Here is a 25,262-nt window from a genome sequence, read left to right as displayed (position 1 = left end):
GCTGGGCCCCAGGCAGAGCAGGGCTGGGGTGAAGGAGGGAAGGGGCTGCCCAGGACACCGGGGCAGGCAGGCGGGGGCACTTACCGTACTTAGCTGCCTTGGCAGCTGCTGCCTGGGCTGCAGCTACAAAGAAATGAGCGAGAGAGACCCTCAGAAACCTTGCTGGATCTCAGTGGGACTGTGCTGACTAGTCTCCTGCCCCAAAGGGCGCTGCAGGCTCTCCCTGTGCTCTCCCCGACTCCGCCCTGAGCACACAGAGGCCCAGTCAACACCCCCTCCCTGTAGAGCTCTACAGAGGAGAAGCCCTATGCCTTCTCCCCGTTTCCCCAGATGGAACCAGGGCTCACGGGAAATGCCAGCTCCAGGGATGCCTCCAGGGACACCTCCGATGCCAACTCCAGGAACACCATAGCCAGGAAAGCCCCCAGCACCAATCCCATAAGCGGGAACACCTCCTACTCCCAGTCCAGCTCTGCCGCCTGTGGAGAGACAGAAAAGGATCTCAGTGAGGGAGGCTGGGAGGGCCGTGAGGGATGCTGGTGGAGTGGGGAAGGAGGTGCAAGCCTCCCCCAAGTCTGGTCCTTTAAGGGCAGGAAATCATAGCATGCCTGGGCCCCTGCCAGCCTTTTCCAGGAAGCCAGCATTTCCCCAACCCCTCTCTTTTCTAATTGGGGTAGGGCCCCTTTGCTGATTATGGAGAGACAGTGGGCAGGTCCTACATCCTCAGCTCGGCTTGGGCTCCTCTGAGAGGACTCCATATGGGGACTCTCCCATCACTCAGCCCCATGGCCTCGTGGTGGGACACCACTGCAGGAGACATTATCCTGGGGCTCAACAGTTCCAAGTTCCCAGCTCTGCCCGTGACTTGCTGTGTGACCCTGGCAAGTCATTCCCATTCTCTGGCCAGAACAGGGTGGGACAGAGCTATCAGCACACTCACCATATTTGGCTGCTTTAGCAGCTGCAGCTGGTGACACGGCCCCTGGAGAGACCAAGGGGATACAAATGATCAGGAGAGAATGGAGGAGAGATGCTCAATATATATCCCACACTATACTCATCTGTCCAGTCTATCTCCTTTCTATCTATGAAGCCAACCCAATGGATGTCTAGTCATCTATTCGCCCACTCACATCTCTATCTAGTCATCTGTGTACTTAACCACCCATTTATCCACCCACTTACCTACCCATGTGTTTGTCTATCCTTAGACTTCAATCCAACCACTCAACCACTTATCTCTCTGTCCATTCCTGCACCCATCTAGCCATCCATTTATTCACTTATCTACCCATTCTAACTGTCTATCCAACATCCATTTTGCATTTGCCTCCTACCCACCCATTTATTCATCTGCTCATCCAACCATGTGCCCATCCATCCATCCATCCATCCATCCATCCATCCATCCATCCATCCATCATTCTAATCACTTATCTAGTCCCTCACCTGTTTTTCCATCTTTCTTTCCATCTACCCATTCATCTCTCTATCCACCATTTTACTCATGTATCTATTAATTCATGTATTCATTCATCCTTGTTTCTGTCCATTCATCCTCTTATCCATCAACTTCTCTACTCATCCACATGGCCATTCACCCACATACCCAGCTGTCCACCTGCCTGTCTATCCATACCCCCCCATCCCATTTATCCACCATTTTCTGAGCATCTATCTGTTCAGCTAAGGGCTGGGAACATAGAGATGAAAATGTCATGGTTCCTTCCCCCAGGAGCACATTGACGGCCAGAAGGTGAGTTGGAGAAGTTGATGCTGGCAGTAACTAGTTAGGAGGTTGTCATATCCCAAGGGAGAGAAGATGAGTCATGGCCAACAGTATGGGAAAAGAGGATAGTTGAATGAAGTGTTAGGGAGAATCCAAAAGTCTTGGCAGTGGTGTCAATATTTCTCTCTTACACACACACACGCACACACACACACACACAGCCTAGTTCACCTGGTCTACCTACAATACCTGGGACTCCAACACCTGGGACCCCAACACCTGGCACTCCAACACCTGGCACTCCAACACCTGGGACCCCAACACCTGGGACCCCAACACCAGGGACTCCAACACCAGGGACTCCAACTCCTGGGCCACCAGGTACCAAGCCTCCAGCAGCTCCTGTGGAAGGAAAGGATTGTTCTGCTTAAGGCCTGAGGGAACCTTAGAGGGCCTCCAAGGGCACGAGTCTAAGGAGCTATGAGAGTGGCAGGTCCTGAGTGCAGGATTCCAGGTGGGCTGGCATTTCCTATGGAGCTTCAAGGGTTTGGGTCTGTGGATGGGAAGAACATGGTCTATGTCTAAAGCAAATTCAGAGCATACTACTAGCATCCAGGAAATGGGTATAGCAGCTATGGGTTGGTCTTGGGAGTAGGGTGGGAGGAGCCAGATACTCCGCAGGGATCCCTTCCATTCCTGGGCCAATCAGTGAAGAACAACAGAGAGGGCCAGGCAGAGTGGCCAGAATGTTTGGGGATGTGGAAGAGAGGTTTTCACAGATGAACAATGGCCAGCAGTCCATCTAGCCTCAGAGGACTGGGGTCTCCAAGACCTTGCCGAGGCCTGGGCAGGCTCCAAGGGCCTGAGGACAGGCCAGAGTCCCGGGCCTGCCTCCCCTGGGGCACTCACCATATTTAGCTGCCTTAGCAGCCACCTTTGCAGCAGCAGTAGCTGGAGCCCCGGCTGGTTAGTTATCTATGAGGAGGCTCTCAGTGGTAATAGGGGTGAAGAGGTTGAGGGGCTGGGAGCTAGCAGCTAGGGACTCCAGAGGTACTCACCATACTTCGCTGCTTTAGCTGCTGCTGCTGCTGCTGCAGCCTGGGGGCTAACCCCTGGGGGAGGGGAAAGGGAGAGACAGCCACAGAGGGTGAGGTCTTTCCTTGGTGGCCTTCAGGACACCCTTCCCTCTGCTGAGACAGACACTACCTGCAACACCTCCAATTCCAGGAATTGCGCCGGCCCCACCAGGAATGCCGACACCTCCACCAGGGAGAACTCCGGCTCCCCCAGCACCTGCGGGGATGCAGACAGTGCAGATGTAGCTCCCAGGGCCCTCCAGAGGCTGGGAAGGAGAGCCACTTGGATGCTGGCCTTTTAACTAGCACCATCTCCTCTGGGAATGAGGCCCAGGCGTCTCTGGCTGGGCCTGCTCGAGAAGGCCCCCACCCCATTCTTCATTGACTCACCCCCAAAGTGTCCATTTCAACACGCTCATTAAGGGACTTGTATGTTTTCAGACAAATCCCATTCTAATCACTGCCACATACTGAGAAACCACAAGCGGCCGCTCCCTAGGCCAGAGGGGCCCCTGTAGGAATGTTCAAGACTTCCTCTCCCTGTGTTCCGAAGACTCGGCCAAGTTTGTAATCCAAGCGCCTGGCTGCCTGGCTCTGGCAGCCCCTCGCCGCCCCAATCTCCTGCTCCCACATTCCACCCTTAGGGGCCTAGAGGGAGGGCCTGTGGGGCCTCCTAGGGGCAGGCCTCCAGCTCGGTGCTTCCCTCCACATACTTGCCCCCTTGGCTGCTGGCAGATGTTTTCTGTCCCACATGGCTACAGGAAGTGCTCCCCTGGCACAGGGGATGAAGGTGAGGACTTTAGCCCCAATGATCTGACTCTGAACTGGAACTACCTGGGGCAGGGGGACAGATGCCCACTCTGCTCACCACATGGGCACAGGGAAGGCCATGCCATGTTTGCCAGCCAAGGGATCATGAACTCGAGGAGCCAGTTAAAAATTTTATAGTACACACTAAATTGATACTGAACTATTAAATTTTTAAAATGCTCATATAGATCCCACCTAAAATGATCATTCTAACCACCAAAGGGCCCATTCCCCCTGCACGGGCTCCTTCCTGTTTTAACCACATGGCAAATTCCACCTATATTTTAAGGCCTCAATCAAATGTCATTTTCTCTGGGAAGCTTTCCTGATTTTCTTCCCCCAGTAGAAATAATATGTCCCTCTTCTCGATTCCCCCAGCAGTGCCTATAGTCTCCAGTAGAGCTCTTATCTGTCCCTGGTCTCTAAAATGGATGGATGGATGGAGGGAGGGAGGAAGGAAGAAAAGGAAGGATGGAAGAAGGGAGGGAGAGACGAATGGAGGGATGGAGGGAGTAAATGAAGGGTTGGATAGAGGAATGAAGGGATAGATAAATGGATGGATGGATAAATGGATAATGGAGAGAGGGATAAAGGGTAGAATAAATGAATGGATGGATGAAAGGAGGCAGGAATGGGTGGTACTGAAAAAGTTGGGCAAAGGGGGATGGGCTGCCCTGGTTAGTTATCTATGAGGAGGCTCTCAGTGGTAATGGGGTGAAGAGGTTGAGGGGCTGGGAGCTAGCAGCTAGGGACTCCAGAGGTACTCACCATACTTCGCTGCTTTAGCTGCTGCTGCTGCAGCCTGGGGGCCAACCCCTGCGGGAGGGGAAAGGGAGAGACTGAAAACTGTGGCCCTGACTCTTCAGAACCCTCTTGTTTCAGCCCTAAGAGAACCGCCAGTTCACATATGGGTGTAGGCGGGGTGACTTCATAGCCAGCAGAGGTTCAGACTGGGGTCTGAACGCAGGGTGGGCTGTCCTGATTTCTGGAGAGATCTCGGCCAGCCCCAGAGCTCTGGAATCTGGGTCGTCAGTGCCCCTTTGGCTGGCAGCGGGGTAAAGCTTTCCTCACCTGTCCCCGTTGGATACCCGGCCTTGGCCCCAGCACCAGCCGCTCCTCCAGGACCATACCCTGTAAAACAGAGAGGCCCCGTGGGTCCCCACACAGACCTCACTGCAGCTGCCCCTGCCCTGCCCTTCAGGGGCTGGGCTGCCCAGGGACTCCCCCTGTCACCCTCAGTCAGAGCTGAAACAAATTCAAATATGGGTGGGGGATGGTTACTCCCATTGTATAGACTAAGACACTGAGGCTCAGGGAAGAAGCTGGTTCTCCCAAGACCTGGTCGTAAGTGTGAGGGCCAGGATTGAGGACCAAGCCATTTGAGTCCAGGTTCCATGTTCCTTCCTCAGGGAATCTCCTTCCCAAGACTCCACCCCACACCCAGCTGGGTGCTCTCCTAGCCCAGGGCTGGGGCTGAATCTCTCTTGCCAGGACCCTGGATCTGGAAAGAGCCGGAAGCCCACTGGTATAGGGGGGCCTTACTCACCATAGGGCAGTTTCCCAGTGCTGTAGGGCAGTCCGTAGCCACCTGAGGAGAGGGTAGGGTGGGCTCAGGCGCTGTGCCAGGGCAGACCCATGCCTTGCTGGGCTCTCACTACCTTGGTTGACAGATCTATTCCCACAGGTGCTGAGGCCTGAGGCCCTCCCGAGGGTCATGAGCAGCTCACAGAGGCTCTCAGGAGAGCAGAGGCCCTGGGTAGAAGAGGGAGATGGGGCACCCTGCCAGGTCCCCTAGAGTCTGAGTAGCTTCCTCACTCCCCTCTTCAACAAGAAACAGCTCCCTGTGTGATGTCAGAGGGGCCTTTCCAATGAATGGTGTTTCTTACCATCAACACAAATGGTTTCCTATCAGGGCTGTGGGTCTCTGTGCCTGTGGGTGCGTGTGTCTGTGGACAGGCATGCATGTGAGTGAGGCCAACACCTGCAGGATGGCTGCCCCGTGCTTTCCTTTGCTGGCACCCGGAAGTGGGGTTCAGTACCCAGGTTTCCTGACATCTCCCACAAAAGACACTGGTGGCCAAAAAAGTGCCCCCCATAAGCTGCCTCCTCAGCAGTGAGATCCGGCAAGAAGTGCCTCTTGAATCCTCCTTCTGACTTACCTGGCAGCTTGGGTGCCTTGATAGGGTACCCCAGTGGGACTCCAGGCTGCTGACCCCCAAAGGGTCCAACTCCTGTGGGAACGAGGAGAGCAAAATCAGCTCCTAACAACTTGAGCCAGCAGCTCCTGCTGAGCCCCGAGACTGGCTCTCCTCTTTCTGCTCAGACGGTGGAGAAGCCCACTGCGACCATCCTGCCTGGGGGCATCCTGCGTGGCTGTCACAAGTCAGCCGGGCCCCTCCAGTGCTGGGTCATTTGCTACGGAGAGCTGTAGAACTTTCTCCCTCCTGGGGCTTGGGCCACAGTTGGGACCTGCAGCCCTTGCAGCATTTGGCCCAGACTGGTAGGTTTTCTGGGCTCGTGTGGGCTGCCACACGTGAAGGGTTGGGACTGGGAAGCAGACCTGTGATTGATGCCACTTTGTGCTGGAGCCAATCTAAGGCCTGGAGCAGTAGGCATGAAGGAAATCGGACAGGCCTGATGGGATTCTGAATGCCCAGCACCTCCCAGGGCAAGAGCCCCTGGCTGGCCACCCTGCTGGCCTGCCCTCCCACCAGGGGTTCTTGCCTTGCCTCACCTGGGATTCCAGCAAAAGCTCCACCTCCACCTGCAATGACAAGGAACCATCGCTGTTGTCCTTCCACGGGGCCCGAGGCACCAATGGCTGGTGCCAGGTAGTACAGAGTGGTGGGCTGGCCCAAGTCGCGGCTAGTTCTTCCCAGATCTCCTGGTTTATGCTGCCCTCACACATACTTGGGATTTCTGAGAGGTGTTCCGTCCATCTCAGCCAGCTGTACCAAGGCTGGAGCACAGGGGTGCCCACCCAGAGGGCCTTGAGCCCAGGGTCCCCAGCCCTACTTCCACTCCCTCCGCAGGGGCTTGACGGTGGATACAGATTCCCATCATGGGTCCCCAACACGCCTGTCACATACCTGGGGCTTTGGGCTTGACTCCTGTTCCAGTGGGAACTCCAGGGAGCACCCCCACACCTGGTAACCGAGCTCCTAGGGGGCAAAGAGGGGTCTGGCAGTGAGGGTAGGAAGGCAGGTCTTGAAGGCCCAGCCTGGCACCCCCACCACCGCTGGGTCACACAGCTGACCTCCTTCCGCGCTGGCCATCAGTGACGGACACAGCTCATGTGGGGCTGTTTGGTGGCGACTTTTCTTCCCTGTCTGACTCAGAAGATCTAAATTTTAATCTCATTTCCTAGCTATGTGTCCTTGTGCCTCAGTTGGCCTTGTCTCTAAACGAATGAATGTCCAGTCGCCTTGTCCATCCTTACCAGAGAAGGCAGACAGGAAGTGGGAAGCCTGTGACCTTCCGGGGCCCTCACTGCCCTGCGTTCACAAGTGCACAATCTGCTGCGGCCGGGAGCTCTGTGTTTGCCAGCGTCCGGCACCTCCCACCTCTGCTGTCCCCCGGGGCTGGGCCACCTCAGCCAGAGGGCCAGAGGGAGGGACACTGTTAGCATATCTCACAGAGCAGCCCGAGTCTGGGCTTTTGGGGGAATTCAGGAGGTCACATGTTGGGTGGGGTGGCCAGGCCCTGGGAGGGAAAGGAGGGTGAGGGCAGCTCTGAGGGTCTCCTGTAGGGCGGATGCTCTGGGCGGGCTCCCTGGTGACTCATGGCTTTTGGGAATCAGCTGGCTAAACTGGGGAATTGGTTTGTGCTCCGGGGCCCGCATCAGACTGTGACAGTGATCCGGGTCTGGATCTGGGGTCAGGGCTTGGGTGGGATGAGGGAAAGCTGACTGGCCTTCGTGGGGAAAGATGACAGGGGGTCCTGTGACCCTTAGCCTGCGCTTTGATGCTTAGGCACCCGAGGCTCTGGTGGCTTGGCTTGCAGGCATATGAGGGCCAAGGAGGCTGCCAGGAGATAATCTCCTTGCTATAGGGTCCCCTTCTCCTCTTTGATTTTACCTGTGCCTGGGAGTACTCCACCTGGGTATACACCTGGCAGACCCACACCTGTGGCCAAAAGAAGGAGGAGCCATGAGCAGCAACCCTGCCTCCAGAAACCCCGCCTTGGCCCTTCCTTCCACAGCTCCAGGGCTCGCGAACCAGCCACCCCAGTGCCCGGCAGGGGCAGCCAGGGACACATGTGTGGTGGCCACAGCCTTCCTCCCATGAGTTTCAGAAGTCATCTGCAAACCCTTCTGCACGTGGATTTATCTTGTCTCCCGGAGCCTGTTTACATGGCCGGCCCAGCCCACCTCTGGGCTAACAGCTTCCAGATGTTCCCTCCCTGCTGTGTGGACTCAGGCAGGCTTTTGTTTAACCTGAAGTCACATCCTCGAGGGCTTGGTGCAGAGGAATGAGCACCAGATGGGGAGTCAAGGCACCTCGGGCCACCCTGGCTCTGCTGTGATCTCCAAGGGCTCTCGGCACTGACTCTCCATTCTAAGTCTCAGTGTCCCCATCTGTCACCTGAATATCTGCCACAGAGCCTGTCTCTGAGTTCTCTTTCTGTTCCAAGATCTGAAAGAAGGGCCCAGAAGGTAGGCTGGGGCCCCTCCCCCATTTCGAATAGGGCACCACACTTTGGGCCTGGCTCTCTTCCCTGCCCCGCTGCAGCCAGGCCCCCCTTTCCTGCCCAGTATGGAGGTGGGGGCCTCAGACCCTCCCTGACCCTGTTGTCCAATCCCAGGGACTCCGCACTGACCAGGCACTTTCCCAGGCTTTGCTCCAGCTCCAACTCCGACTCCTGCACCAGGCTGAGGCACGACTGCACCTGGCATGGGAGGGACTGCGTCAGAGTGCGTGTCACCAGGCCTTCAGCCTTCACCTGGGCAACTCGGGGCCAGCCACCATACCTGTAGACACTCCCAAGCCACCGACACCAAGTCCACCGACACCAAGGCCGCCGGCACCAAGGCCGCCGGCACCAAGGCCGCCGGCACCAAGGCCGCCGGCACCGCCAAGCCCAGCACCTACAGAGCCAGGGGTGGGAGAGGTGAGGAGTCACGCAGGGAGCAGCGGGAGGCAGGAGGGACCTGGGTGCGCATGGAGAGCCCAGAGTTGATATCTGATCCTGCTACCACTTCACTTAAAGACTGGTTTCCTTCCTGATCCCCAGTAGATTGGTGATGGGGATCCCACCTGCCTGGCTCCCAGGAAATGTTCTTTGTAAAGTGTAGAGCCCTTGGAGGCGAGAGAGTCTTGTGGTGTAAGAGTCACACTCACCAGCCTTGGCAGCAGCTTTATAGGCTGCAGCAGCACCAGCCCCTGCACCAGGCCCTAGAGCCCCGGGGAAGGCGCCTCCAGGAAAGGCCCCGAGCCCTGTGGAGGGAAGGATCCGGTGAAGTCCTGAGTGCACCCAGCCCTGCCCAGGAGGCTCGTGTACTCTCTGCAGGGCTTCCACACCACGGCCTCTGCCCCCAAGGCCAGGTTTGGTGTTGGAGAGCAATATGTGCCAGCTGATTTCACTCAGCTTGACCAAACTGCAGGGATCTTTTGGAGTCAAACTTTCACATCCCCTCTTCCAGGAAGCCTCCCTGAAGCCCTGCTGAGTCAAGCAACTCCTGGGAGCTCCATTGGCCCCTGCAGCCTCCTCCACCCAGCTCTTAGCATTAGGGTATAACAGCACTCAGCACACCACGGTGACTTCCTTGTGTCCTGGGCAGCTGCTTGGGGCAAGGGGTCTCAGTGTCACCCCCACACCAATGTCCAGGACTGGCCTAGCCCACACACCAGGCAGATGCCCTGGGCTTGGCTCTGTCCCCAAGATAGGCATCAGCTTGGTTATCAACACTAACCTGCCCCAGGGCCAGCTCCTGCGAGCCCTCCAGCACCTGCAGGGAGAAGGAGGCACAATCAGGTGAGGAGAAGAGAGACGGGTGTGTGGGCATCGTTCCTGGGTCCTGGGTAGAAAGGGTCTCATGAAGGCAGGAACCAGGCAGTGCTGGGTCAGTATATAGCCACTCAGCCCCTAAGCTGAATGCAAGCCTTTGGTACTCAGAGGCTGATTCTGATAACACAGCAGCTACCACTTAGCAACCAGCTGCTGTGTGCCATGTAGGTGTAATTGCACTGACCTCCCCACCCCACAGTGTACCTGGGCCAGAAGAACTTGCTTCCCCCAGAAGAACTTCTAACTAATGAGGGACTCAGCAGGGCTTTCTGTGAGGGTGAAAACTGAGTAGAGTCTGCCAGCAAGACCTCACCCACCCAGCCCTGCTCCCCTGGTAGCCCCCACCCAGACCTCTCTTCTACTTCCTTGCAGGTGTCTCCTGGCTCAGCCCATTTTCCCTCCCTTGCATCTGGAGACCCTTCTGTCCTCCACCATCTGTCTATCTGTCCATTCAGCCTGCCTGCAGTCCAGGAGCCTCCTCGATTTCAGACGGATGCTAAAATGTTTATGAGAAGTCAAATGGGTCCCTCTGGCTCTCTCCTTCCCACATCTGGGCCCAATCGCTCCTTTTCCCCCTCCAGGAGACATTCCATGGCTTTGGCCAAGGCTGACGGGCAATCGGGTTGGAGTTCACAAGCGTGCCGAGTTTGTTTCCAATTATGTGAGAATCTCTCCTGCAAGCGTCAGTCCTGGCTGCCAGGGTCCTGAGCCCAGGGAAGCCCTCTCTGGGGACTGACCCCAAACATGGGGGACTGCCAAGCCCTGGAGGGCCTACCTGGCTTTCACTGGGTGTGGTTCCCCTCCCCCCACTTATTTCCTACTTGTGTGAGTTGGCCCCATCTGAAACTCAGCCCGCCCTCTGTAAGATGGGTCTCTAACTCTGGCTGGTCTCCCTCCCAGGCAAGCTTGGTGTGGGTCAGGCCCGGCCTGGGGTATGCAGAGTTCACTTCCAGCACTATGGGCCCTGTCCCTCCCCGCTCTGTCAGGGGCTTCTTTCAAGCCAGGCCTGTTTCCTGAGCTCCAACAGAGCAGGGGACACACTTGCTGCGAGCTTTCCTGACCGCAGAGGGGCTGGGAGGAGAAGATGGGAACTGAACAGGAAGTGAGAAGAGGCTGGGGCAGGTGGGGTGGGAGCTGGCAACCTCTCTGCAGCCATCTGTCCTTGTCCCACACTCCTCCCTTGCTGCTGGGTCCCCACACCGCCCTCCAGCATGACCAGCCCACTCCTGTTTGCTCTCCTGCCTTCGGACTCACCTGGCCCAAATGCCCCAAGAAGTCCAGCCCCTGGAAAGGAGGAAAGCAGGGGTGAGATGCTGACCACGGCTGAGAACCCAGGGGCCTGGCCAGCCCAACCCTCTCCTTGGAATCTGAGGGCTCTGGATTCAAATACTGCTGCCCCTGCTGACTCTTTGCGTGTAGGCACAAGTCACGTCACATTTCTGAGACTCGGTTTCTCTACCTACAAAATGGCCATTGTGTCCCCGACCTTCCTGGGACCAGTGAGATCATGAGCAGAAAGCACCTAGTGTGTAAAATATGTCAGGATGCCCAGTGGGTGTGCCCTGCTCCTTCCGGTCCTCTTGCACGGGTGGCTGGCCTCCAGCTGATGCTGAGGGTGTGGGTGTTGCTGGCTCCCAGCTGCTTGGTCCCCCACTGAGAGCCCAGGCAGGGCCAGCCCTCCGAGGCCCACATGGAGCAGCTGCCAGGCCACCCACCCTCTACTTGCCAAGGGATTAATTGTTCCTGAGCACGACACACACTGCCCATGCCCGTTCTGTCTTGCCTGGGCAGGCCCGGACATCCCCATGGCCCGGATGATGTGGGGAGCTGCCCGGGGGAGGAAGGGGGACTGGGGCTTTGTCCAGGAGTTTGCAGCTCAGAGTCCGGAGGCTAAAAGATGACCTCAGGGAGGTTGTGGAATGTGGCCCCTTTTCATCAGGAGGCGATATCCTGACTGTTTTTGGTCTACTCCTTCTCTCTGACCTGAAAGTTCTTTTGGAAGTCTAAACTAAACCATGAATAGAAGCTTCACTCTAATGACCATCCATTATGGGACTCTGTGCGGTTTTCTCAGTCTTCCCTCCTGTGTTTTATCACAACCTGCCATGTGTCCCCTGCTGCCAATGGGACCAGCCAACCCCCACTCTAGCTTTGTAGTCACAACCTCCACAATGGGGTCTTCTTGGCTAAGCATGAACCTACGTCCATACCTTTGCTTATCTAGTTCTTCCCTACATTCCTACATCAAAGACCCTGGGAAGGTCCCTCCAAGGAGGCTGGATAGGCAATGAATTCCAAGGGCTCTGGCCTTGAGGATCCCCCAGATCCCAGGAAACCCCTTGCCCTAGCTTCCTGCCCTTTTGCCTCTGTCTGGCTTGGCCCCAGCCCTGGAGTTTCACAACCCAGATGGACTTGCAGGGAAGGGGAATCTGGGTTTTGCAGATTCATCTCCAATTGGATCATCCAGCAGCGGGGTTTCGTAAGAACTGTTGGACATCCAAGCTGTCCTGGAGCCTGGGGCTTCGGAGCAGGGTGGGGGGTGCCAAGGCCACATGTGGAGTATCTCACGCCAGTGGGGTCATAAATATGAACAGAGACACCATTTCCTCCACCTGCTCCTTATCCATCAATGCTTCCCGGAGGGACACACCCTCTCTCTTTCCCGGGGGTGTGTTCTTTGGAACTGGTGGTGGACCCTGGCGGCAGATTTGGCAAAGCCAGGGCAATATTGTCACATCTCCTTGGAAAACTCCATGGCATGGTCTGGACACAGCTAGAAGGGGCCTGGGATCAAGAAGAATGCTCATCTGGGGTCAGGGTCAGGGTCCAATCTGGAGTTAAGTTTAGGGCTTGATTTGGAGTCAGGATTCAGCCTGGGATTAGGATAAGGGCTCAGACTGTCATCAAGGTCAGGGATATCAAGGGTCTTGGCCTGAGGTTAGAGAAGACTTGGTCTGGAGTCAAGGGATCATCCAGGTGGAGTTTGGAGCTCATCATCTGTGTCTGAGTCCCAGAGTGACATTCACAGGCTTGGTGGCCACTGGAACATCAATTCCTACCTTTGCCCTGAGCACCAGGGCTGTTTCTGAGACCCTGTGCAGAGGGGCAGAGGGGACAAGGCAGCTGGGCACATAGGCACTTAAAGGGTAGATGCTGGACAGTCCTCACACAAGCTGCTGCTAACTTCCTGTCCCTGGAGCCCTGAGGCCTGGCCCCAGCCTGCTCATCCCTGGGGGACTGGTACTGCCCACCACTTCCTTCTTGCCTCTTTCCCAGTGACTCTCTTGCTAGGTCCACAGCTCTGTGCACCCCCAAGACCCCCTTCCTGCCCCCTAGCCCACTCTCAGTGCCCTAAGACCTCAGGTCTTACCTGGCTTGGGTGGTTTGCCTCCAGGCCCCAGTCCTGCAGAGGGAAGAGATGGTAGTGAATGGGGAGCTCCAGCCCACCTCTCTTACTATTTACCCCCCCCCCAGGGCAAACCAAGAGCATTGTGGGGTCAGGGACAGCCCTCCCTTGGGACAGAGAGCCACCGGGAGCCCAGTGTCTAGACATGTGGCGGGAAGCTCAGCTCCAGCCCAGATTTGTGGTTTTTACTCTCTCAGACTCAGTTTCTCAGCCTCGGAAGGGGACAGTGACACCTGCTCAGCCATCATTTCAGGGATGTTGTGGAGGATCAAAGAACTGTGAAAGAAGGCAGGGCCACCAGGCAACAAACCCAGGAGAGAGGCTTGGGAGGCCAGCGTGTTCCAGTTCTCAGATAAGTGTCTCCCCACTAGACACTGTATCTGTAAAACAAGGGGGCCCTTGATGCCTGGACCTTCCAGAGAGAGAGAGAGAGAGAGAGACCCTTGCATCAACCCATGATCAAATCTTCACTGCCTAGCTATATGACCTCAGGCAAACCTTAACTTTTGCGAGCCTCAGTTTCCTCGTTTGTCTCATCGTGCCAATAGCCCTGTGCTAGTTTGTGCCAGAGAGTGTGCTGGTAAATGCCCTCACTTCTAAGTCAGTTCTGAATACTCAAACACTTTTTTTTTTAATCCTCACCCAAGGATATTTTTCCATTTATCTTCAGATAGAGTGGGGGAGGGGAGAGAGAGAGAGAGAGAAACATCGACACGAGAGAGACATATTGACTGGCTGCTTCCCGAATGACCCCAACCAGGGCTGGGGACCGAACCACAACTGAGGTACTTGCCCTTGACCGGAACTGACCCTGCGACTTCAGTCTGCGGGTCGACGCTCTCACCGCTGGGCCAAACCGGCCGGGGCAAAAAAACCTTTTTAAGTATTGAAAATATTACTTTGATTTTTCTTTCTTTCTTTTTAATTAAAGACATTTTTTTATTCTTTATTGATTTTAGAGAGAAAGGAAGAGAGAGGGAGAGAGATAGAAACATCAATGAGAGAGAACATCAATTGGCCGCCTCCTGCATGCCCCCCACTGGGGATCTGGCCCAGAACTCAGGCATGTGCCCTGACCAGAAATCAAACTGGAGATTTCTTGGTGCATGGGTCGATGCTCAACCACTGAGCCACACCGGCTGGGCTGATTTTTCAATCTACTTTAAAGCATTATGCTTTTTTCTAAATTAAAAGAAAACATGGCCCCTGATGGCATTGCTTCAACGTTCTGCCCATTTGCTTTTGCTAAGGGGGCCTCCCAGTCTCCATCCACACATGGTCATTGATTTTATATTGTTTTTACTTGAAAAACACTCCACCATATTGCACAACAGATGACATTACTCTTTAGTAACTGGGTAATATTTCAGAGTCTACTTAATCACACCCTCCAGTCAGGTGGATTTCTTGTTTTACAGTTTTGCAAACACCACTCCTATGAATTTGTTGCAGATCATTCTTTTTCTCTTCTTTTCAATTATTTCCTTTAAATGGTTGGAAGACTGAATGGCAGGAAGGAAGTGAGAAGTTACCCACTTTCCTATAGCCTCAAAAATCATTGTTTCAGTCTGGCTGGTGTGGTTCAGTGGTTGAGGGTCGACCCATGCACCAAGAGGTCGCCGGTTTGATTCCCGGTCAGGACATATGCCCAGGCTGTGGGCCTGATCCCCAGTGCGGGGCATGCAGGAGGCGGCCAATCGATGTTCTGTCTCACTGATGTTTCTATCTCTCTCTCCCTCTCATTTCCTCTCTCTGTAAAATCAATAAAGAAAAATTAAAAATTAAAAAAATATCATTGTTTCATCTTTCAGAAGATTTACACTCTTAATAGTTGTAAAACAGTGTCACGGTAACGGCTTTTCTAAGTAGGAGTGACTTGTGGGTCCTCTGTGGTAGGTGTGACAACGTTCTTCCCTCCTACCATCAAAGTGTGCGTCTCTCACAAATATACTTACAATCTGCCTCACCTGGTGTGTGGGAGTTTCATGTGCATTACCTGGGAAGTAGCCTCCAGGAACTCCGCCGGGAACTCCTCCAGGAACTCCTCCGGGAAATACTCCAGGAACTCCCCCGGGAACTCCTCCGGGAAATCCTCCAGGAACAGCCCCTGGGACCCCTGGGAGGAAGTAGGTAGACTCCTCTGTTAACCAGAACTAATAAAAATATGGTAACAATAATGATAATAATATTGTATGTCCACAAAGCAATTTTTGTTTTCAAAGCTTTTTTTTTTTTTTTTCATTTATGCTCCACGAAAATGGCCCTGTGAGGTATGAAGGGCTGGGATTACTATCTTCATCTTAACAGAGATGAAATCAGGCACAGAGAAGTTAGGGGGCATGCCTGGGGTCACACAGCTGGGAAGAGATGGAGCCTGGATTCAAACTCAGGCAATTCCTCTCTCCCTGGAGAGGGCCTGGCACGAGGCTGGGTCTGAGCATCTTTCACTGGGCAGCCAACTCTCTCCAGCTCTGAGCAGCATGGGCAGGGACCAGGGTTGTGGGAGGCCAGGCCGGGCGGTAAGCAAGCAGTAAGGAAATGCGGCTGCTGCCAGCAAAAATGCAGCCATTCCCACACTGATAGGACAGCGTGAGGTCAGCGTCCTCAGCCACTGGGCAACAGTGGATGGGTGGGGTTCTGGCTGTCTGACACAGGGCTGTCTTAGGAGGCGCCGGGCCCCAGAGGGGGACACCATGAATGAGCAAAGTGAATAGTTTCCTAAGGAAAAGCTAATTCATTGGCCAGGCCAGGGCCTGTCTGCCCAGCCAAGATCACGAGTTCAGTCCCCACCGACCAGTGAAGCTCTCACTGGGGAACGCTATGATGCTGGGCCAAGACCCAGGCCTGGTCATGGCAACAGATGATCCTGGTGCAAACCAGGCCCTCACTCCACCACCACAGAATGGCCCCAACCTTGACAAGCCACCTTGCCGATGCCCCCGCTCAAGCCCCGGCACCACCCCGCTGAAAGGACATGGAGAGGGCTCAGGGACAGAGCTGGTCATCTCCACAGTATAACCAGAGGCCTCATGGACAGACATCTGGCCTCTGTGGCCTGGCGATGGTGCACAGCTGGACCTATTGGCCCCAGGGCCCTGTCAGCCTCAGCCACAGCCCAGCAGGGTAGGGGATGCCAAGCTGTCACAGCTACTCCTTGCCAAAGTCCTGGCGCCACCCCCCTCCCCCAGGGCCCACGGTCCCCCAGGAACTGCACTCCAGGCCTAGAGTGTGCAAGCAATCTGGTCAAAGCCTTGGGGGCTCAAAGTGGTGGCCCCGGGAGGGTGGGCCTGCTGGGAATGAGTGCTTCCGCCCTGTCATCGTTGCCAAGCACACACATGGCTCGCCTTGAGCCTTTGATGCCGTCCCTGGCTCTGGCCTCCAGCTCTGAACACTGCCTCTTATGTGCCTTTCCCGGGTGCACCCCAGGCCTTTCTCTGCCTTGGTCTCTCTCCCTCCTCTCTAGCTCCAGAGCAGACTGCAGGAGCAGTGTGGGGGGTGGAGGGAACAAGGGGCTGAGGACAGACCCATCTTCTTCTACTCTTGGCTGTGCCACTCCTTACCGTCTGTGTGACCTTGGGCAAGTCGCTTAACCCTTCTGAACCTCAGTTTCCTTTTCAGCTAGGTGGGGCTGATACTGCTGCTTTGCAAAGTTGTTGCAAGTTGTTAAAGGGTTCAAGTAAGAGACCTGCCCTGCCCTGGACCTGACACACACTAATTGCTCAAAAAAAAAAAAAGAAGTGGTAACGCCTTGCCTCCTCTTCGCTGTATAGCACATGGTCTGGGGCCAAGTAAACAGTAGGTGTTCAATAAATGATGGGTGAATTAGTTGTGGGGGAGGCAAGGATGCTTCCTGTGGGTCTGGGTCTGACCTGTTCTATACCCAACCAGCCTAGGGGTCTCCCACCTTGGGCTGGTCTAGCAGTTGGGTCTGCCTGAATCCCCACTTCCTCTCCTGGGGTTCTGCTCTCCCACACCTGCTTATGACCAGGCCCCTCCCTGACCTGTCAGCTCCCCCTCTGCTTCCTCTCTCCCCAGTATCTACCTGTCTCCTCTCCCTCCTCTCCATCCCATGATTCAGATCCCAACAGCATGTGCCAAGCTCCATGCCTGAACCATCCGTAGCCTGGGGAGCTACAGATTTTGATCCCCATTTTGCACTGAGGAAATAGAGAAGACTTAGTGGGTGTAAAGGGTACTCTGCCCTGCCTTCTCTTCAGGTTCAGGAGAGGTGAGGATATAAGACAGCAGTCAGCCAAGGGCCTTCAAAAGGCAGCAGTCACCTCTCATGCTTCAGCAGGTCATCTTCACTCCTTGGCCTGAGCAGTCCCTCCTGCCACAGATGCCTTCTCCTCTCTCCAAGTCCTACCCTTCCACCATGACCAAGCTCAGATGCTCCCTCCTGCCTTCTCTGAGCTGATTCTCACTGCTGAGCTGGCCCAAGCAGTTGGCCTGCAGCACGTTTGTCTTGTTTTATGTGGGCTTGGCTTGTTTCACCACCTAGTCCAGGGTGAACTTGTCTCTTGAATCTTAGAATCATGATCCTAGACTCTCAGGGATCATACTAGTCTTCTGGCTTGGTCTGAAATTCCTTCTGCAGACATCCCCTGGTGCTCTTGCTTGCATGCCTCCAGTGACAGGGAAATCACCATCTCCTGATGCTGTCAGCTCTACCTGCAAACAGGTCTTCCTCCTATCAAGAAAGAATCTGCCCCTCTATGTCTCGAATTCTGCCTCCCAGAGCCCCATAGGCCGAGGCTCACCTGTCATCCACGGATAGCTCCTCAAATATTGACCTTTCTTTAAAGGTCTAACTCAAATGTCACTTCTGCTGTGACACCTTCCTCGGTTTCCTGGGACTCCCCAGGCACCCCCTGCCTGAGTCCTGCCTGCTTTCTCCATCACTGCACTCTGCTCCCCACTAAACAAAACATGGCATGTGCCCAAGAGGGAAATTAAAGCTTAGAAATGTGTACTAATGACAAGGGCTGATCAGCCCAAGTTAGCAAATTCTGAATAAGAAGATACATCATTTAAAAAATTCACATTCCCACAGTCCTCTCATCTGATACGTTCTTGGCGGATGTTTCATTGCTGGAGCCTGCCAGCGGCCCTAGGGGACAGCAGGTAGGGCAGGGATGTTTCTCCCCATTTTACAGCCAGGGAAACCAAGAGCCAGTGAGATGAAGTGCCTGGCCGGGGACCTGCAGCTGAAGCCAGTCACACACAGGGCCCTCTGTCTGGGCCCTGGGCTCCAAGTTCAAAGATCTGGGAGAAGTCGTTTGGGAGCAAGCAGTAGGCCAGCGGTGCTTGGTAGGGGGCCCAAGTCCAAAGGGTCAGCCTGGGGAGCAGATAAGACCACACGAAGCTGTGTGTTGTTTGCATGGAGAAAGGCTGCCAAGAGTTTTTCAAAAACAATCTGTCCTCCAGTGGGTGACTCCAACCACGCCCCCCCCCCCCCCCAGTCCTGCCGGGCACGTCTACCCTCCTGCCTTGGTCTTAGTGGACTCAGAGAGCAAGATTAACCCCTAAGCCAGAGGTCCTTCACCCTAGAGGCTCATTAAAGTCACCTTTGACAAAACCTCCATATCAAAGTCCCTCCACAGACCAATTAAACAGCAATGCTTGGGTGGGACGTCCACATCAGAGTTGGTTCAAGTTCCCGGGAACTCCAACATGCAGCCAGGGTTGAAAATCCGGCTTCCAAAGCATCCTCAGTTCCGAAATAAAAAAAACCCTCACACTGATAATATTTCTGGGACAGGGGGAGATACCTGACTTAGGTATTTCTCTCTCTCTCTCTCTCTCTCTAAATGGTATGGGGTCTGGGGCAGCCAGTCCTCAGAGTTACTTTTGACCCATCCTGACTGGGTCTAGACAACCCTTTCCATTACAGAGTAAACTCGAAGAGCCTCATTCTTGCCTCCGCCGGCAACGTGGTTCTTTGGAACTGGGGAGCTCATGGGGTGACACTCTCTTGGGGTGGGGGGAAGCTGGGCTCCCCGAGGTCAGCCAGTCAGGCAGCTCTGTGTGTGTGTCTGTGTGTTTGTGTGTCTTCAGCCCCTCTCACTTCTTGACCTCTCTGGACTTTGGTAGGCTCTGGGCACAAACCCCTAAAGACCTCATCAATTTGCACACCCTTTGTCTGGACCCAGTTCTCTACCACCTGCGACAGAGCTGTGATTATGTTTGCAAGGAAAGAACAGGGCCAGCTGAGCATCTCCCGGTGTCACTGAGGGGACAAGGAGAGGGTGCATTCTGCCGTAGGGCGTGCCCACCCTAGAGGACTCAGCCCCAGGCCTGAACTTCCCCAAATGTTGCCTGGCCCTGGCCCCCACCCCCTTATCCTTTGGTCTAGGGCAGAGAGCTGGCTGGTACTAAAGCTCCTGGGGCTGCCTTAGCCTGCCCGAGCCTCAGTTTCCCCATTTGTAAAGTGAAGATGGTGATGAACTCTCAGGGTTAAGGTGATCCTGTGGGGCTTAACTGCACGCTCCAGGCAGGAGCTCTGGGAAGGCAGGTAGGTGTTCAGGAGCCACGCCTTGGAGGTGGGGGCGGCTCTCAGACAGCGGGTGGCAGGTCCTCTGGGCTGTCTCGTTCTCCCTGCTGGGCCCCACCTGATGGTGCGCACGTCCCTTAGCCCCCTCAGGTCCGGGAGCTGACGACTGTGCAGGAAGCCCCCATTCCCAGCAGTGCTGCCCAGACAGTCAATCTCACGGAAACAGCTGCTGCTCCTGTCCGGCGCCCTGCTCCAGCCCTCCTGCCGGGCCTGCCCCACCCCGTGCACCCCACCCCTGCACCCCACCACCGCTCTGGTTCCCACTGAAGGTCTGGTTCTCATGGCAAAGAGGACTCTCACAGGAGCCAGACCCCTCCCAGAGTACCCACCAAGCGGCTTGTGAACCTTTACCTCCCTTTTCCCATGGCCAGGAGCACCTTCAGGGGTCCCCGGCAGGTCACTCCCAGGGTCCCCCAAGGTGTGTAGCAGCGCCATGGGGATAACCTTGGGGCCTGCAGCAGGACACACCCTGGATGGTCCAGGACTGCCCCGAGGTCCATTCCAGCCTCTGCCAAGCGATGGACACTACCCAGCTTCCCTGTCCTCCCTGTGTTAACACACACACACAGACACACTTCACATGCACAGCCACATGCACAGTGACAATACACACCCAGTGGCACACCTGGGTACCAGGTCTCCCATTTACACAAGCCTGTCAGGTGGCAGACTTTTGCACATGCCAACAGGCACTTTCGCATGCCCTACAACCTTCTCCCCCGAACACACAAATACATACACACACACCCCCACACACATACACCTGGCCAGGGATGAACCTGTGAACAGACATTTATCCCAGAAAACTCCTCCACTACTCGGTGACGTATTTGGGCATATCTACCCACGCACACCTGTGCAGTAACATGCAGCACACTCATTCACACATGCCTGTGTATGCACGTGTACACACACATGCACATACACCTCACACATACGCTCAGAAGTCCCAGCCCTTCTCACAGGGACAGACCACAGCAGCAGCTTTCCAACCAGCAGCCCCATAATCAACTAGCCCTGACCTTCCTCAGAGGGGTCCCTGACTTCCCAGGGACAAGGAACCTGCTGAAGTCACACAGTTCACTTTGGCTGGCACGTGTGCCCTCTGGGCTGGGTCCGCAGGTGTGCAATCTGCCAGTGCCTGCAGACCCGGAGGGACTGGCCCTTCCCCAGCATGCTTCCAATGTCCCCGCGGGGAGAGCACTGGGGACAGAGCAGGGGCCCCTCGCTCATCTCAGGGCAGCAGACCCTGGGCACTGTTGGGACCACCCTGAACCGTGGGGTATCTATGTCACAGGTTCCACCTCAGCATGGGCTGGGTCCTGGGAGGGGCAGCTCCAAGGATCCAGTGGCTGCTGGGCTCCTGCCTGGGAACCCCTGGAGGATGCTGGGGGTGAAGGGCACCCTCTCATCTATTAGCCCAGACACCTGGCTGGGAGGCTGGAGGGCTTCGGCAGCTCCGGGAACAGGGTGAGGCCTACCTCCAGGCTGCGAGGGGTGGATGATGGACAGCAGGGGCAGGAGGACTCCAGGCCACAGGGCTGCAGCTGTCGGACCCGCCATCTCAGGGAGAAATGCCCCAGCCTGCTCTCCACGCCTCGTTTTATCCCCAAAGCGTAATTGCTGCCTCCTCGGCTGCGAGGGAAGAAGGGAGGGAGAGAGGGCGGGCAGGAGGGCCTGAGAAGGGGGAGGCCTGGGGGAGGGGGCTGCAGGGAGGGGGGCAATTACGAAAGGCCGGCTCACAAGCCTCCCAGGCTGGGTCTGAGTGGACTGGACTGTGGGCTTTTTTCCTTAAAACACATACTCGCTCACGCGTGCGCGCACACACACACACACGCACACACACACACACACAGAGTTTTCCCCATCTCTCTCCTGCTTTCCCTCTGTGGCTGTTCTCTCACTGCTGGCCCTGTTCCCGCCAGAAAGTGTGAGGGGGGCCTCTGCCAGGACAGCCCTCGGGAGAGGAAGCAGGAGGGAGGGCCCTGCAGCCCGGCCAAAAATCCAGCCCCAGCCAAGGCCTGAGTGGCCAGGCCCCCGCCCCTCCGGCTGGGCCCCGGGCCCAGTGTGGGGACACAGGCCAGCTGTCCCGCGCCTCTGCCCCCACCCTGGCCCTCCAGACTTCCCCAATACCCCCAGGAATGGCCAGAGACAGGCTCTGTTTAAATCTAGGGAAATGGGGTGTTGGGCAGGTCTGGGGGTTGGGGTCCAGGGCCAGTGTCCACAGAGGTTGAGGTTGCTACAGGCAGAACAGCCTGGAAGGTAAAATCATGTTGTTGTTGTATCCTGAGGCATGTGAGCACTGGAAGGGGGACCCTGACACACTACACAGCTCCATTCTGCAGGGGCTAAGGTCACAACCTCCTGCCTGAAGCTGGGGAGTGGGCAGTGGGGGTCTGGCAGGTCTGCTATCCATGTCTGCAGAGGCCTGGGGGCTGCACCAGGGGAATAACCTGGGAGCTAAAACCATGTTGGTGTTGTTTCCTGGGGGCATCTGGGGGACATGTGGGAGACCCTGACACACCACAGGGGTTCCATTTACATGGATCAAGGTCACAGTTTCACACATAGGCTTGTGCAGGCAACAGTGTCTGGCAAAGATCAGTTTAGATCCCCAAGATGCCCAATGGCAGAACAGAGGTTTGGGAAGCCCACCAAGACTGATAGGCGGCCCAGCCCCCCTTTATCACTTGGCCCACACCTGTCCCAACACTAAGCACTGGAGAACCCAGACCAGACGCAGGAGCTTCCAGACTGCGGGTTCTCTCCCTGCCCCAGAACGCCCAGGACCGACATACCTTGGGTGGCCAGGAGGGGGCGGCCCTGCGCTGAAACAGCTTGGACCGGCATTTCCAGAAGAACTGGGACGGCTCCCGCCTAACTGGGCAGGGTGAGAACACTGGGGATTTTTTTGGGGGGTGGAAGGGAAGACATTTGGGAGCCAGAGGGTAGGAGAGGTGATCTGGTGCTTGCCCTCATCACAGCCTGGGAGGGGAAAAGTTGAGCCACACAATCTGTGAGGTTCTCCCCACCTTCCCTCACCCAGATGGAGAATGAGGGGAGGACACAACCACAGCTTCAAGGGAAGAAGTTCAATGACCCCTCCTCCAGCCAGAAGCACCCCGGCAATCTGGAGGGCTTCCAGGGGCAGCCAAGAGTGGAGATGCCAATGGCAGGCACCGGATTAGGGGGGCCTAGGCCTCAGTTCTGGCTCTAGCACTTTCTAGTGGGGTCACCTCTTCATAGAGCTTCAGTTTCCTCATCTGTCAAATGGTCATTAATATCCCTACCTAGGAGGGTTGTTGCAAAGATAAATAAAATGTGGTCATATGTCTCTGTACTGTGCCTCCTAAATCCAAAAAGCTCTGTACTCATCTAGAGCTAGTACTGGAAACGGAGCCGCTGCTACCTTGAGCTCTGCAAACACCACTCCTGTCTGCAGTGTAGCTGTGAGGCTGGGCTCCCTCCTGGGCCACCTGGGGACCCTGGGCCATCGATCCCTCTTCCTGCTCTCGGGGTGGGCACCCCAGGAGTCTGGAAGGGGCGGGCATGCTGGGAGAACTGTCTTGCAGCTATGTTTGCATAGCAAGTGTGCAGCTCTTACTCCAGGGTGCGTGGTTTGGGGGTGCTTGGGGGTAGCTGATGGAGATCCTGAATCCGAGCCAGTCCTTGCTGGGGAGGTAGGGGCTACTCAGGGTCAGGGTTTGAGACTCAGTACCTGGATGTGCCTGCTGGCGGGGAGGGGAGACCGGAGGGTGCATCAGTATGCCTGCCCCTTCCCAGGAAGGGGGAAGGATGGGGTGCTGGGCCCCACTCCTTTCAGGGCAATGACGTGGGCAGGAACCGGCTTTCAGACTTACAAACCGCAGTCTGCTCAGAGTCTTTATTAATTCCAGGACCGGGAGAGAGGCTGGAGCCAGCTGGAGAGGGCTTGCTGTGGGGGGATCCAGGAGAGGTGTGGAGGGGCGCTTGCAGGGATAGACTTGAGCCTGCTGGGCGAGGCCTTTCTCTGCCAGACCAGGGCCAGTGTCCCGTCCCCCACCTGTGTTCCTTCTTCTTCTTAGCATCCCATGCTCATTGTAGGAACTCCATTAGCTTGTATCCAACAAGGCTCTGTGCACCTCCAAAGGGGGCCTCAGTTCAGAATCCAGCCCATTAAACTGATTATCCAGTGCAAAGTAGCCCAATGCATTCAATATCTAATGTAAGGACTAGGGGGTTACAGTTATCAACCAACTTTCATTCATTCACTTATACATTCAAGAAATCCAACAGTCCTCAGCTGCTCTGTGCCACCCTCCTGCATAACTGTATAGATTAAATAAGGTCATAAATGTAGAACTTCTCACAGAGGGCTGGGTAAGCCTGGCTTCACCATTATCGTTGAAAAGACTCATCTGCTGGGCATCCAGGTGAGTCACTGACAAGCAATCTCCGTCCTCAGCCCCTCCAAGTGCACCCGTTTAGGAGGGACAGAGCCACCAGCCTCCACACAGCTCTGACTATGTCATTGCTTTGCTCAGAAACCCTCAGTCGCCTTCTGCATAAAGTCCAGACTTCTGAGAATGGCCTTCAAGACTTGCACGACCCAGCTCAACTTCTCTGTTCCTCTTCTTCCTCCTGGCTGGCTGGCCTCCTTTCCGGCTAGTGTAGCTGCTCCCCAGCTCCCAGGCTTGTCCTGGAAGGTTGGACGCTGGTCCATTGTTGTCGCGGTTCCCTGGTCTCAGCTTCTCTCCCTGCAGGTCTATGCCCTCAGCATCCTTTCCCTCTGGATCTCTCTGAGGGTTCTTGGTGCTGGCACCCAGAAATGCTCGGTGCTTCGTCTTATCTCCTACTGGCTTGACCGTCACTGAAGCCAGCTAGAGGGTGGAATTATTTCTGTCTCCCTGTCGTCCAAGAGTTGCAGATAATAAGCAAAGATGTGCTCTTTAGGAGATGGGAACAGACCTCCAGAATCCTGGGGGTGCAGTTTTGTTTTCTCCCTTGTCTACACGTGGTCCTTTTATCCACTGAGTGCAGGATACCCCATTTGCATGGGACCCTGGACCAGAGAGGGACATGAGCGCAGGCTGCCTGGCTAGTCTGGGAAGAGCTTGATGTCAGCCAGACCCAAGACCCTGCTGTGCTCCCTCCAGGTGCGGGAATCTCTGCTGTCAGTCATTTATACCTCTGCGTGAGTGAGCGGGGAACGTGAATTTCTCGTATGGACCCAAGTGAGGTTCGGGACAGATATGAATGTTGATTGGGTAGCATGGGTTCGAGTGTAAATACTCCAGGAGAGAATCAGCAGCAAAGTAGAGGGAAGGGTCCCTTCACACCTTCCCCCAACCTACCTGCCGTCATCCATGAGACTCAACTACAGACATTAAGAGAAGGCCAGAACCTTCTCCTCTGACTTAACATTTTCTAGTAGTCATATAACAAAGAAAGAAAAGATAAGTACAATTAATTTTAGTAATGTTATATTTAACCCAATACATCTAAAATATTATCATTTGAACATATAATTGATATGGAAATGATTAATTAGATGTTTCACATTTTTTTTGGACTAAGTCTTAAAACTGGTAAGTTACACTTAGAACACATCTCGGTTGGACTAGTCACATTCCAACTGCTCAGAAGGCACAGGTGGCCAGTGGCCACCGGAGTGGACGGCACAGGTTGAGATCACGAGGGGAC

At 55.4% G+C, this 25,262-nt stretch overlaps 1 protein-coding gene across 1 annotated transcript in view; it reads right to left on the bottom strand.

Annotated features, from left to right (window-relative positions):
* ELN (elastin) overlaps positions 1 to 21,153 on the bottom strand; it is a 32,544-nt gene extending 11,391 nt beyond the window's left edge. The window contains exons 1-19 of the mRNA XM_036279726.1: positions 21,062 to 21,153; positions 15,024 to 15,143; positions 12,992 to 13,024; positions 10,876 to 10,905; positions 9,527 to 9,562; positions 8,955 to 9,050; positions 8,585 to 8,701; positions 8,434 to 8,502; positions 7,692 to 7,739; positions 6,705 to 6,776; positions 6,350 to 6,379; positions 5,775 to 5,846; positions 5,162 to 5,203; positions 4,687 to 4,746; positions 4,384 to 4,431; positions 1,979 to 2,131; positions 941 to 982; positions 348 to 479; positions 85 to 123 (exon numbers count right to left, since the gene is read on the bottom strand). Of these exons, the coding sequence (XP_036135619.1) occupies positions 85 to 123; positions 348 to 479; positions 941 to 982; positions 1,979 to 2,131; positions 4,384 to 4,431; positions 4,687 to 4,746; positions 5,162 to 5,203; positions 5,775 to 5,846; positions 6,350 to 6,379; positions 6,705 to 6,776; positions 7,692 to 7,739; positions 8,434 to 8,502; positions 8,585 to 8,701; positions 8,955 to 9,050; positions 9,527 to 9,562; positions 10,876 to 10,905; positions 12,992 to 13,024; positions 15,024 to 15,143; positions 21,062 to 21,143 (1,321 nt within the window). The 5' untranslated portion in view covers positions 21,144 to 21,153. The remainder of the gene's footprint in view (positions 1 to 84; positions 124 to 347; positions 480 to 940; positions 983 to 1,978; positions 2,132 to 4,383; positions 4,432 to 4,686; positions 4,747 to 5,161; positions 5,204 to 5,774; positions 5,847 to 6,349; positions 6,380 to 6,704; positions 6,777 to 7,691; positions 7,740 to 8,433; positions 8,503 to 8,584; positions 8,702 to 8,954; positions 9,051 to 9,526; positions 9,563 to 10,875; positions 10,906 to 12,991; positions 13,025 to 15,023; positions 15,144 to 21,061) is intronic.
* Positions 21,154 to 25,262: the final 4,109 nt, after the last annotated feature.

This window comes from Molossus molossus, unplaced genomic scaffold (genome assembly GCF_014108415.1).
Source record: "Molossus molossus isolate mMolMol1 unplaced genomic scaffold, mMolMol1.p scaffold_m16_p_3, whole genome shotgun sequence".
NCBI classification, from domain to species: Eukaryota; Metazoa; Chordata; class Mammalia; order Chiroptera; family Molossidae; genus Molossus; species Molossus molossus.
The sequence above is the reverse complement of the archived record's forward strand: the minus strand, read 5'-3'. Positions and strand labels throughout refer to the sequence as shown.